Source organism: Athene cunicularia, assembly GCF_003259725.1.
Source record: "Athene cunicularia isolate RWA chromosome 4 unlocalized genomic scaffold, athCun1 chr4_part3, whole genome shotgun sequence".
Taxonomy (NCBI): Eukaryota; Metazoa; Chordata; class Aves; order Strigiformes; family Strigidae; genus Athene; species Athene cunicularia.
In genome coordinates, this window is record NW_020799100.1 from 21,768,952 (window position 1) to 21,781,969 (window position 13,018).

Sequence of the window (13,018 nt, forward strand, 5' to 3'; positions counted from 1 at the left end):
CTTTAGTGATGATGGTCAGCAAAGTTGTCTTTTAACAGCTCTTTGTTCTACTGTACAGGCATATAATGGGCAAAGGGGAAAGCTACATTTCACTGGCAATAGGACTTCATAGACCTCACAAATTTTAGAAATGTTTGATTTAAAATAGCGGTACGTAGCCTATTTCTGTGTAAAATAAATCAAACACTCTTTCCCAAGTAGAAGAAATTTCTAAGACCCGACACCTGTTGTAAAGAGATAAAACGCCATCGTTTTTAAACGCGGGGAGGATGAGGACGCAGAGTGACGCACCAGCAACGGACTTGTAGTACGACACGGCGACGTTAAGCATCGGATGGAAGAAACTCTACCGCTTGCATTTCCAGCTGGCTGCTCCAATTTTACAACCACACCCATTCTAAATCTCCTTTTCATACTACTCCTTCTTGTACCTTACTGAGCGTCTAACCTGGAGGAGTTTCGGTGAGAGGAGCCTCGATCCAGATGTCCCAGAGCTGCTCCTGCTGACGGAAGCAGCGTGCCCTCTCTGACCTCCAGCGCTACCGGCGCTCGACGACCCAGCGGTGCGGTGCCAAGGGCACACGTTCCCCTTTCAGGGGTTTTCAGGAGCTCTCTAGCATGATTGCCAACAGCATGACGACGTTCACGGAGCCACTGGCACAGGGAGGCACTTATGTGACACGTTTAAAACTGATCTTTGGTAAACACACGCACACAAACTTGTAATTAACGTTTGACTTCCTGGTCATAGGAGGAATCTTCATTTGCTGCTAGCGTATGCGTGCGAGTATCTAAACACATACAGGACGTCGCTAGTATAAAATATTTTTTTTTCAAATGCCACTGCCAAGGATTTGTTTTAATTCACCTAAAAACAACGCGGTCCTGGGCTTTTTGGTCTTTTCCTGACTCTGTTTATTATGCATTAACGCATCTCTGATCGATAACAAATCAGCAGTAGAAAGCAAGCCCTATGTGCTCAGTTTTCACCTTTCTCATTTTATTACCTCGTTTTTCAAGACCAATTTAATCAGAATAGTTGTATGTCTTACAACTTTCATTATCTGCGAGGCATATCCTGGGGTCCAACACTGCATTACTTAAGCTGCCAAGTCTCTCACTCGGATCAGCGGAAATTCTGGATGCACAAAATCTGCTGAGTCTGCTCTTGGGAGGGATGTTTCCTGCTAACCCTTACTAAAGAGTACTCTGGTGAGGAGAGGGACCTCACGTCTCTGATTGGACCTGAAGAGTGATCAGACCCGAGGCTGTAAAGCAGAGCTCAAACCACCAAGAGACAGCCCATCAATGCATATTCGCAAAAGGGGCTGCAAATAAATGTTGCTGGAACTGCATGGGTATAACTGATGGATGATCTACTTCAACGTACCCAGAACACTTATCACTTCTAAAATCAGGCATTTCTACTGAGAGGTATTTTATTGGCTTCATTTTTCATTTACACTATTTAAATTCATCTTAAGAATTTTTTAGAACCCAGAACTTAGTGCATTTCATTTTATAAAATTTAGAGTAATTTCAAAAAAAAAGGAGTATAGCCCAAACACATGTAGGGGTATAAATACTTCATGAATGATATCCATTTCACTTATTTAACGATCTGCTTAACGGTGACTTAGACATTAATCAACCAAATAACTTTGGCAACTTGCACAAAAATATGTCCTTAAACCAAAAGTGATGATAAAACTCGCTTTAATGAGGCCTTTATTACGGAGAGAACTGCAAAGAGAGAGGAGTGTAAGTGCTGAGGAGGTGATCGTGTTCCTAAACCATGCCACTTTGCATTTGTATGTGAAATGGGTATGGCTGGTAGATGATGGGCGGTTGTCCGTGAGCAATGTAGTAATTGCTGAAGTTTCTGTCACTGATATACGGAGCAGGCTGATAGTAGCATGTTACATTGGCTGCATTTGGGATGATATTTTGCTCTCCGAGTACTTTTAAAGCCAGAATTGTGATCATGTTCAGAGTTTGTCTTCGCTCGTGTCCCATGAGACAGACTGTGCTCTCGTTTACAACTCCACGCAGAGTCATCAAGTAGTCATACTTGCTCTTCTCTTCCCCAATGAAGTGGTTGCGCAGGTATGACTCGATTTTCCTTTGCTGCTCAGCAACATCTGGAAAATCAATGAAGAACCTGGAGCACATGTAACGTTCCAGAGATTTAATTTCAGCCTCATCTGCTGGCTTAAAGTCACGCACCAGGAGATTGCTGTACTTCAGGAGGCCGCCTCCTCGGATCTCCTCCGGGTTCCTGGTGGAAATCAGTTTGTATTTTAAGTGGTCCATTGCTTCGTTGAAGTCTCCGTACATACTCTCGGCGATGACAGTGGGGTGAGAGTCTTCTGTCAGCTTGCAGTCCGCTGCTCTGTAAACGTTCAGTATGGAGTCCAGGATGATTTGGAAGGAGTCCACGCTGAACTCAAACTGCCGTCTCAGCGAGTTGACAAACTTTAATTCTACATTCTTGCCGCTGTTGTTTGACAGCGAGATGAGGCTCCAGCGATCGTGGTCGGTGGAGACTTTGACCATCTTCTGCACGTAGGCATCCTTCATTGTCTGCGCTGTGATTTTTTCCTTATTAACGCATTTTGGCAAGAAGTCCAACAGGCAATTAAGAACTGCTTCCTTAACAACCTGGAACTCCAGCTCACTTGGCAGTTCCACCCCAAAAATGATGTCCAGGTCCTTGTAACTGGTTCCATTCTGCTTTACTAGGATGTGACTGGCTGTCGAACCGTTCAGGCGGATGTCTCTAACGTTGATTTGCTTTTCAATGAGCTGTTCCTTTACCACATGAATGATATCCTTCGGCTTTACGTCCAGGGTTGGGAAATTTCCTCTCCCATGAATAGGTATGGCCTCAGCTAAAACTTGATCCAGGATTTTAATCTGATCCCAGGTGAGACTACTGAATCTGTGGTCTAAGTCCTCAGTCATTGTGATGTCAGTTGGCGAACTAGGGAGGAACAGAAATTAAGAGACAAATGTTAGAACTTGCTCAAACACAAGAGAGCCTGACACTTCATTCAGTTATAACAAAAAATATATCTTCTTTCCTCGGTGCAGTGACAAAGTTCATTTTACAGAGACACAATCCCAGATAGGAGTCTGAGTCAACCGCTGCACTTGTCAGAGGCTTTTAATTGAATTTTAATGTACTTGGGTTTTAACCCTGCTGAGAAACCATTGTGTTATTGTATAATCCATGACTCAAAGTAAATGCAGTAAACCATATAGGCTTCATTTAAAACTACTCAGAGGTTAATAACATGAAATACTTGATGGTTATAATGAAACTCCAAATAAATTTCACTGTGAAGAGCTAAAATGAGCAAATTTTTTCTTTCTACCCTGCCTAGAAATCTCCCCCTATCTTCTGTGACTTGCATACTTAAAACTACTGAAAGACCAGGAAGACGTTTAAAAAGCAGGAATGATGCAACATGCTCATTGTTTATCTAGTCATATGCCTTGGATGTACTTTAGTCTCTGCGGATCATCTATACGCACGCATCCTTTAATACCACTTGTTACGGTTAGTAACTGGATATCCGATAATTGTTAAGCTGCTTCCACTATGTTTCTGAGGCAGATCTTTTCCTTCTAAGCCACTGACCGTGTTCCTACATTAATGTATCAGTGCTCCAAGTTATGGTTTGCAGAACTGATAAGAAAACTCCTTCCAGTCTGCACTGATACTCTAAAACTTCTCATAAAACTTCTCATAAAACTTCTCAAGGAGGCCTGTAAAGAAGCACCTATAGAATACACTGGATAAAGCTCAGACTCTGGAACTCCTCAGTTTAAGATTACATCTTGTCTTCGTATCATCATATTTAGCAGTCAAACGGACCTTAGCACGGATAATTTACTTACTTTTTACAATGAGGGGAGAAAAAGCTGCAAACCCCACAATATTGGTTTTAAAATGTTTCTAATCGATCATACGCAAACTTGTATGTTAATTGAATTTTTGTAATGGGAATCCGAATGCTTTCTTTTTAAAATTTTATTTATGTATACTGTGAATATAATTAATCACATGTTTACGTTATTAGGTGTGATTATAGTAAGTAAATAAGAAGTGCATTTAAGGAAATATGAAAAACACTGTTGGGCCACAGGTGTCCAGGGCTAAATGAAAGATGCAAACCCCTCATCCTACTGTCTCCTGACAGTTATGTCAGTGCTACAGAACAGAACCAGTTCAGCGGGCTAAAAAACTTCCAGAATTCACAGGCATCACTTCATCCTGTGTCTCCTCTTGCCTGCTTATGCTTCCTCAGTTCTTTTGGAGTAGTTAACGCTCAGACGGTTCATCAGAAAGGTTTATTGCTATCCCATCATACCGGTTTTTAATATTATTTCATAAATCGCATGATAACTCAGAGGCAGCTCTTGTGATTTCCTGATAACTTGCTGATTAACCCCAGTGCTTGGCTGCTGTGCCTCAGTGTGTTGTTTGAAGCTGTGTTTGCTGCTCTGAGCTACGGGCAAAGGAAAAGAACATTTATGGACAGAGTGGGACCTTTCATCATCGCTCAAGAGAGCAAAAATTCTTTAGTCAATACAGTTATTTTGGGCACTTCTTCACGCTCCTGAGTCAGATGTGGATATCCCCAACCCATGGGAAGCTGCTGTTTAAACAGTTTGTAGGTGGAGGTACTGAAAACAGCTTTGATTACTGAAAGGAATTTCTTTTTTTCTGCGCAAACGTTGTAATTTTGCTTTCTCCCTTAATGTTGCACGTGTTAGCTAAGGCTTGTTCTGTTGGGTTTGTGCAAGCTTAGTTCAGAGAGAATTCAGGGAAACAAGAAATAATTTTAAAATAATTGCTATAAAGAAATGGTTACATAGCAAGGGAATGCAGATAGGTCATTGCTGTTGAAACACTCCCTGAGCACCTGAAAAGAATACCAAAATAAAGATCACTGTATTTCTTAATACTGCCTACAAACAGGATGGGAAGTGTACCATGACGTGGAACTTCATAATCTCTTTTCCACAGAAAAACTATGAAATCCCCTGCAGGTAGATGGCTGTTTCTCAGGAGGCAGCAATTGGGACCGCTGCCCAGACCAAGCTGTGTCTCCCAGCCAGGCTGATGCAAAGCTGGGCTTTGAGGGGACTGAGGAAAAGTGTCTGGAGATGAGAAACTCAGGTGGTGGTCAGGTGCGATCTGAAACAGCTCAGTGAGTCACCAGCCCTGTGGAAGAAGTGACTTTTGGGTACCTGCCAGCACGGCAAACGTACTACTGAAACATCGAGAAATGTTTCTGCAGACAGATGGTAAAACATATTTTTTCAGCTAAAGCTCAAGAATAAAAAATAAAATCATACCGAGTAACAACACTACCGAAAAGTCTACACTGTTGTTTCTTAATCAGTAGTGACTACATATGGACGTTGTCATATGTTTTCCTTCCCTCGCCTTCAGATTCCACGTTCTGGAATATTTTAGTAATTTCAAGTAACTTGTGAACTGACAAATGGCTTGGGAATATTACGGGTCTATTTTTCACATGCTTCTACTGTAGTTTCAGCTCCCAAGCAAGCTAATCGAGAGCACAGGTAATTTCACGCACCTTTCCGGCCTCATTAAAGGATGGAACTGACCGTGTGTTCGAAATTAAACGCATGCTTTAAAAGTTGGCTAAACCGGGACCAAGGTTGGGAGTTTAATTGCCACTGAACTGATGGTGTGAAGGTCTTGGATTCAGTCCTATAGCTCTGGCACAACCACACAGTTCCTGGCGTTGCTTATGCAGCACGTAACTCCGTATATACAACAGACAAATGTATATGTGTTTGCATACGCACTCAGAAATACATTCCGCAGGCATTTAGAAGATTCATCATGTGAACTGCTGAGGAGAGAAACTGCCATACACGGCACCGCCTATTTTACACAGTCATGACACTACCAGTAGCTATTTATTATTATGATCCCATGCTTAATCCTTTATTGCCACAAACTATTATTACGAAAAACTTGTGTCCATCCTTCACAGCCTTTGTGACTCCCCAGTACACGTTCATCATAAAACCCAGCCGTCACTGTGAATCTTGGAAGCAGCACAACACCGGGTGGAGTGAGAAGGTTGGGAGGAGAAGGTTTGTAGAAACTTTTTTTTTTGTTGTTGCCACGTTTGTCATCTGTGTTATTACTGGGTCAGATTATGGTGGACCAGTTCTAAGGACCTACTAGCACATTTAAGAGTTGTCAGAATTGTTGTATAAGCAGCAGTTTTTGTTATGTGCTTTGTTTAATATTGCAAAACTTCGAGAGAGCTTTCCAAGGTGAACACTGTGCTGTAAAAGAAAGGGCTTAGAGAGGGGAATGTGGAAATTCAATCCCCCTTTTTAGCAGAAGGACCCTCTTCAAACACTTTTTGAAAGTCAGAAGATAGAAGTATCCTTAAATAAGCTTAGAAATCCTTCCTTTATTGCTACATGTTTTCAGTTATTTTAGATTTTATTGCAATATACTCAGATTTAAAAAAGACAGGAAAAGGTAATGTCAGTAAATATCTCTTTCGTGTTGAACAGTCGTACCTCAAAATGTCATTTCTCGAAAGTGATTTCTGGAGAATCCGGGGATGCTTTGTGAGTTCAACATTAATATCTGAGAAATGTCTTTTGATAAATACTAAGAATTCTGTGCTGAAATAATGCCTTCAGCTTTGACAAGGAAGGAAAATGTCCTACGAAAACCAGGAATTAAGTTGTCAAGGATATAATTAGTTTACAGATAGACCGAAATAAACTACTATTATTATTATTATTATTATTATTATTATTATTATTATTATTATTACTAATTTGCAACCCAGTACATAACCCTGCACTTTCCTAGAAGGACTTTCTCTTGTTCTTTTCCTTAATCTTGTCTAGTCACAAAAACAATTTCCAGGCAATGTTATAGACATTAGGAACCTTATGCCTTAAACCAGTGACAAATTTATTTACCGAAGTGCTCAGGCTAATGCCAGGCGTTATTATTAATGCAAGTAAGTCTCAGTTATAATAAATCAGCAGCAGTATCAAGGCTACAATTAGTCAAAAAGTTGTGTAAAACAAGAGATCAAGGGATGAAGGGAATGCAACTCACTGCACGTGGCCACAGCAGGCAGACAAAACCAAATGCCAGCGAGACCCCAAGTTGGGTCAGATAGTGGGAAAAGAGGCTGGAAAATTGCTTCGTTCTTTGGAAACTGGTGATGTTTGCCACGGAGGATGATCCCTGGAAGCAGCTATAGCTCACTGCCCCATTGCCAGAGCAGCATTACGCCGTTTGGGGTAACCATATATGTGAAGATGTGCCCTGCTGCGCCCTGTCAAAGAAATGAGTTTCTGTAACTTCTTCCTCATGAACACCTCAAAGTATCTCACGTGTTTCACGTTCAGCGCTTTCCTATCTTAAAAGTCTGTACTGGGCAAATGGAAAGCTGCATAAACACTAGCATCATGTCAGTGAAAGGAACAAATAGCCTGAAATTGTGTATTGAAAGAGGGTTTTTTTCCTCACTTCATCAGTATTTGTAACTTACTGAGACTCTCTCCGAGTGATTTTTCTTAGTTTTTTGTTTATGGGATTTAAAATGGTACTATAAACTGCAATGGACCCTGAATCCTGCCTGATTTAATATCTCTGACAGATAAAGCGATGAGGAAAAGTAGTTTTCATGGTGTTTTCTTTTACATAAATTGCCTAGAAAAGCACAGACTAAGATGGATCAAGCCTAGTCAAGTTTTGTGATATATTATCCTTATTATAAGGTTAGAAAAATATTTCCCTGATTCAAGTTCCAACTTGTCCTTGAGTGGTCACCTCACCTTCATCTGATGAAGAGGTTGTAATGTGGAAAAATGTTTAGTTACCGTGGAATCATTAAACATGGTTTTGCTAATTTTTATTATTTATTTTTATATTGAAAATAGAGGCTCTAATTTTCTTCAGCAGAGTTTGGACCGAACAACCGTGAGTTTGGTTATATAACGATGCTAAAAGATTTAGTTAATCACCTCTTAGCGCTCTGTCGTACACCAGCTTCATCAAAAAAAAAAAAAGCAGATCTGGCTTTACATTTGAATGAGGAAAATCTGTCACAGTCTTTGTGTTGCACACAACTTTCATAGAAACAGATACTTGCAGTCGAGAGGACAGTCTCATCGAATTTAGTTTGCATTTTACTGATAAAGTGTTTAAGATTCTCTTTGGATATACTCTATAATGTTGCTTCGGTGTATTTTCACAGGGTTTGCCATGTGCTGGCGTTCTCAAGCAGAATGCATCTGACACAGGTTTTGTGCAGCCGTGTCAGCTGCCCTCTCTTCCCTTTGATCCGCTCCCCTGTTTGTCTGTTTTACAACGTTACAAGGGATACTTTAAAGCTCCAATTGCCTTTACATCGTTTGCACTTGAAATAGGTTGCAGATCCAGCAAAACGTCTCGTCGGGTGCTGTAGAGTTTGAGGGTTACCCCCGAGATACTCAAACTATTGCAATTCTCCCCTAAGATCTCTGTACTGGTTTTGCTGCATGCACAGTATATGCACCACTAATGAGTTCCATGCTAAAGCTTTATTTTAATTCCGAGATATATTTCTCTGTTAAGCTGGACATTTTAAAGTATTTTGCATGCTCAGTGACTTAAGGACTGCAGCTGGCATTAGCTCCGAAGGCAAGAATGTCAAACGTGGAAGGAGTCCCAGTCATAATTTAAACACGTACGAGACAAGTAGAAGCAGTAAAGCATCTGGGGCATCCTATAATGGGGATATATTTAAACTGGTTTGACAGTGTTTTTCATGAGTTTTTCCTTCCATTAATGTTAATGCATGCAGTGAAGATACTGTTTATTTATCCTGTTATCACGAGATAACGCATGAGTTGCCATAAGTTTTCAGTACAGTTACCATCTAGTTACCCTGAAATAACAAATAATAACTCAAGGCCATATGCTCTTCTCCTGCGAGATAAGGTTGCATGGTGCACAAAACACACTTAAGCAGAAGGCAGTTTGCTTGGACTGTGCCACAGAATATCACCTTCGAGAGCAGAACAAGGAAGCAGAAAAGAAAGAGAGACTTTATCAACAAAAATGCGTCCTACCTTTTCTCCAACCCAACCCAAGGAACCCAGATGGAAACGATTTGCAGAGCAGCACAGCCGTGCTCTCCTGTGGCACAAAGCTGGGAGAAGGAACCGAGTAACCTACACCTCTGCTGGAACCTTACAGGATATTGGCTCGACGAGCTGGGAGTTCTCGGGAGGGACAAAATAATAAGGAGTTTAATTTGGGCAATCAGTATGAATATGTAATCCGTGTTATGTCATCCTGGAGATCTGGGGTTTTTTTGGATGTTGAATTTTTCCATCATGACTCACGTTCTCAGCTGCATGTGGATCCCCTCACAGAGCAACATTTTCAAGGTCAGGGATATTATGCCTTTGTAGCAGTTCCCACAGCACACCAGGTTCCTTCTTACACCGCCCCCAGGTTCAAACAAACCAAGCCCTTGTAAATAGCATGGTATGAGGCACAGCCAGTCTTCTCATTTGTTCCAAAATAAAAAAAAAAAAAAAAAAAAAAAGGTGTGATATGCAATATTTGGTCTGTCTGGGGCTGTGGTCATCACTGAGAAGTTGTTGCTTTAGGGAAAGATTATTTCTACTACCAAATGTACTACAGACTCCTGAATAACATTTCCAAAGAGAATGCAACATCCCACAGACTCACCGTGGCAGGACGATTGGCAAGCATGTATTTCAGTGCAGTTAATAGGATGACTCACTGGATCCTTTGGTAAAAATATGAATTGTCATCTTCTCACTGACAGAAACAGGAACCTCCCAGGGAAAGCTGCAGGAAGAAAGCCCCCAACAAACACTAATATTCATTTTGAGATAAAGGTTAGCTACCAGTCACCTGCTGTACATAATAAATCATGCATTACAACGTGGCAGTCATAACAATAGCCTTTTAAGTCGGAAATGATAAGGTAAAAGCAGTTGGAAAGGCACAGAAGTGCTTATAAAGACTCCGGGTTTCAGGTCATGCTTAATCCTCTGCAAGGATGTTAACAAACTTGCTATTTTCTCCACAGGATTTTGAATAAGAATTTAATGTTATTATCAGACATGCAAATTAGCAGGGACATAGTGGAATCATATAAAAAAAAAACCCCGAGAACTGTTTTTTTAGAATAGTTGAGAATAACTCAGCAATATCAAATATTATGAATTGTGTACTGGCTTCGTATTCTTTCTAAAAACAGTGGGCAGATAACAGGAAGGTTTTGTTTCCTGGCAGCCTAGGTTGTTGGTTCATTTTCAGTAAGCCCAGGATTCAGCCTGTTGCTGGAATTTCCATGCGCTGAATGGCCCACTGACCAGCTACACAGGAATTACAACTGGTTTTTTTTGTAAATATTTGTATGCTATCAAAAAGGCACTTTTTTATACTTGTTTCTCAAAGACATGCTGACAGCTAGGTAGCTTTTTTTATTAGGCTTTCCTTCAAAGCCCTCCATTCCAGCACCCCATCCCACAAAGTTCACAGCACTTAAACAAGGTTCCTTAACTATCCCGAGCTGGGCCCTGTCCACTCTATGATTTGAAATACACGTGAATTTACTCCTTGTTGCTGAGTTGTGTTCCACAATCTCAGTTTTTATGCTGAAAGTATATACGCTTCTGAGTAAAGATAACTTAGCGAGTATGACTTGAGTGTAAATACATGCATAATCTGCAGGAAAAGCGGCAATGATAGCCCAAGGAGGCTGTAATATTCATATGATTAAGAATATTATGGATTTTTCCTCCATGCTACAGCAGTCAGATTTTTATCACTGAAGATGCTGGTTTACTGCTGCCAGAAGCCCAGCACTTGCTTTCCAACTCCGTGAGGACCTGTCTGCTGTGCCAGGACCTGTCTGCAGCTTTCATTTTCTTTCCAACTCATGATGGGCTACTAATTGAATGAATGCATGTTCCCTGACTTGCTCCCCAAATCCGTGCAGGCTCAGGTTTGCAGCTGGGAATAAAGGGTTAAGTCTGGCAAGGACTGAGCTCTGGTTAGCCTGAAAGCAAGAAGCCAGTTATGTCTTCAATAACAAGGAAAAGAGGTTCTGGACTGCTTAGATAAAAGAGTCTCAGCATGTGGAGTCTGGACTCCTGGAGGAAAAGTCAGACAAATATATAATCAGTTACCTAAAAAAAAAAAACAACCAACCACCATCATTTAGTCTTTTTAACAATGAACTATTGTTATTTCTTTCTGTGCGAGCATGGAAGGTTTAATGGATATATGATATCCATTAATGGATATATCCTCATGATAGAATAGATTAACACTAGAGTAGAATTAATGGCTTCCCCTGGTGATATTTAGGGGAAGGAGAGAGAGAAGACCTTAATATTTTTTTTTGCAGAAGAATACTCATTATTATATAATACGTTCATAGAAGCAGCAGCTGAGATTGATGAAATGCTTTGGCTGTTGGGACATTATTCTCAATGGCTGCCTTTTATTGGCTCCATCATTACAGGAAAAAGTGCATCATTTCATTAGTTTGTGCTCGTGGTTTCCTGGATTTGTCGAACTGAAGTAAAAACAAAAATAAAAACGACTATGTCAACGATTACCTTGTGTCTCAAAGCTAATATTTCCCTATTCTTGAATTCACAATGTAAACTGCGACGCTATGCACCAACGAACTCATTTCAAAGTCTTTTCCCCTTGTGTGTCTGTGCATAACGAGCAAAAGACTGTAATGAGAACCAGCGGGGTCTAGGAGACAGCACAGGGCTCTGCGCCTTGGGCTTCCCCCTCCAACGCGCCGTGCCACGAACGCTGCTGAGAGCACGGCCCCGTCGGTCACTGCCCCGGGACGTCCCCACTCCCGGGTCCCACCAGGAGGCATATTGACCCCCAAACCTACTGGGTGCCTCCATCTTCCACGGGCCTCAGTGAGCATGGAGGTTGCTCAGCCACCTCGTCAGCTGACCCAGAGCATCTCAAGGTAATTCCCCCGAGCCAAGGATGCTGACCCCCTCCAGAGATGCCTGCCTCCCCCTTTCTGCCCGCCAGCTCCCAAGAGCAGCACATGATCGCTCTGCTCAGTGCCTCAGACTAATACCAAAATCTATTTACTCACTTGAGATACCAGTGACTCAATCTGAGGCTCACTTATCAAAAACTCTCATTATTATGACTAAACTGCAGCAAAAGCAGGCAAGGTAAAGAATGAAACAATCCTCCTTCTCCATCTATTAACCATCTTCATAATTATCTCTCCTCTTCAAATGCCAGAGGAAGAGGGATGAGCTATGCAGCATGCCATTACAGTCCTAATTCTGGGCTGTTTTCAGGGGATAGAGGGCGTTACAAAGTCAAGGCTCTTCTCAAAAACTCTCAAGAGGCTCCCTCCCCCCAGCTACACCGAGGGAGACCCGGCAAGTTACAAAAGGGGCAGAATCTCCCCAAAACCTGTCTTGTGGGACAGCCTTGGTCGTGAAAGCATTCGAAGATATCTGCAGGTTTGCAGCCATGTCTGTTGTGAGAGGGTTCTAACACACCACACACAGCAAATTGAATGGATTTCGGGGTTTTTTTACTGATCGTACCAAAAAATGCTGAGCTTTGCTGGAAGCTGCATTGAGTTCATTCAATCAATGCAATGCTTTTTTTTTTTTTTTTTTTTTTTTCCCTTCCTTCTGAGTCAGTACTGAGCCGCTGAGGGTGGATTTTGATAGTACCTACAGTAGTACAATGGATTTTGAGAGTTTTCCTTGGGGTGAGCCAGAAAGCTGAAGACAAATGCACTCATGTTCCATAAAGCCCTCTCCCGCTCTGCTCTGCATATTTTATAAAAGTATTTGCTATTAAGCAATTACCCTGTTTCACTCCAGAAGTATTTTCATTTTATGGCAGAAGACATGAACGCTGGGAACAGGCTCCAGGTTGATTTGTTAAGCAGTCTAGGAT

General features: G+C 41.4%; 1 protein-coding gene across 2 annotated transcripts; it reads right to left on the reverse strand.

The window, feature by feature from the left end:
• Positions 1 to 1,715: 1,715 nt before the first annotated feature.
• Positions 1,716 to 9,894, reverse strand: TENT5D (terminal nucleotidyltransferase 5D). Of its 2 annotated transcripts, none has more exons than XM_026848849.1 (2): positions 9,770 to 9,894; positions 1,716 to 2,983 (listed from the first exon to the last, which is right to left on the reverse strand). In XM_026848849.1, the coding sequence occupies exon 2, from the start codon at positions 2,962 to 2,964 to the stop codon at positions 1,789 to 1,791; it is 1,176 nt and encodes a 391-aa protein (XP_026704650.1). In that variant the 5' UTR covers positions 2,965 to 2,983; positions 9,770 to 9,894; the 3' UTR covers positions 1,716 to 1,788. The 2 variants fall into 2 exon arrangements, with proteins under 2 accessions (XP_026704650.1, XP_026704649.1); XM_026848848.1 differs by lacking the exon at positions 9,770 to 9,894 and adding an exon at positions 9,418 to 9,546.
• Between the last annotated feature and the right edge of the window lie 3,124 nt (positions 9,895 to 13,018).

Excerpts from the sequence above, each read along its gene's own strand:
- TENT5D (XM_026848848.1), bottom strand. The coding sequence starts at position 9,455 with ATGTTGCTCTGTGAGGGGATCCACATGCAGCTGAGAAC. Across the intron at positions 2,984-9,417 it reads ATCCACATGCAGCTGAGAAC|TTCGCCAACTGACATCACAA; the intron begins GTGAGTCATGAT and ends GTTCCTCCCTAG.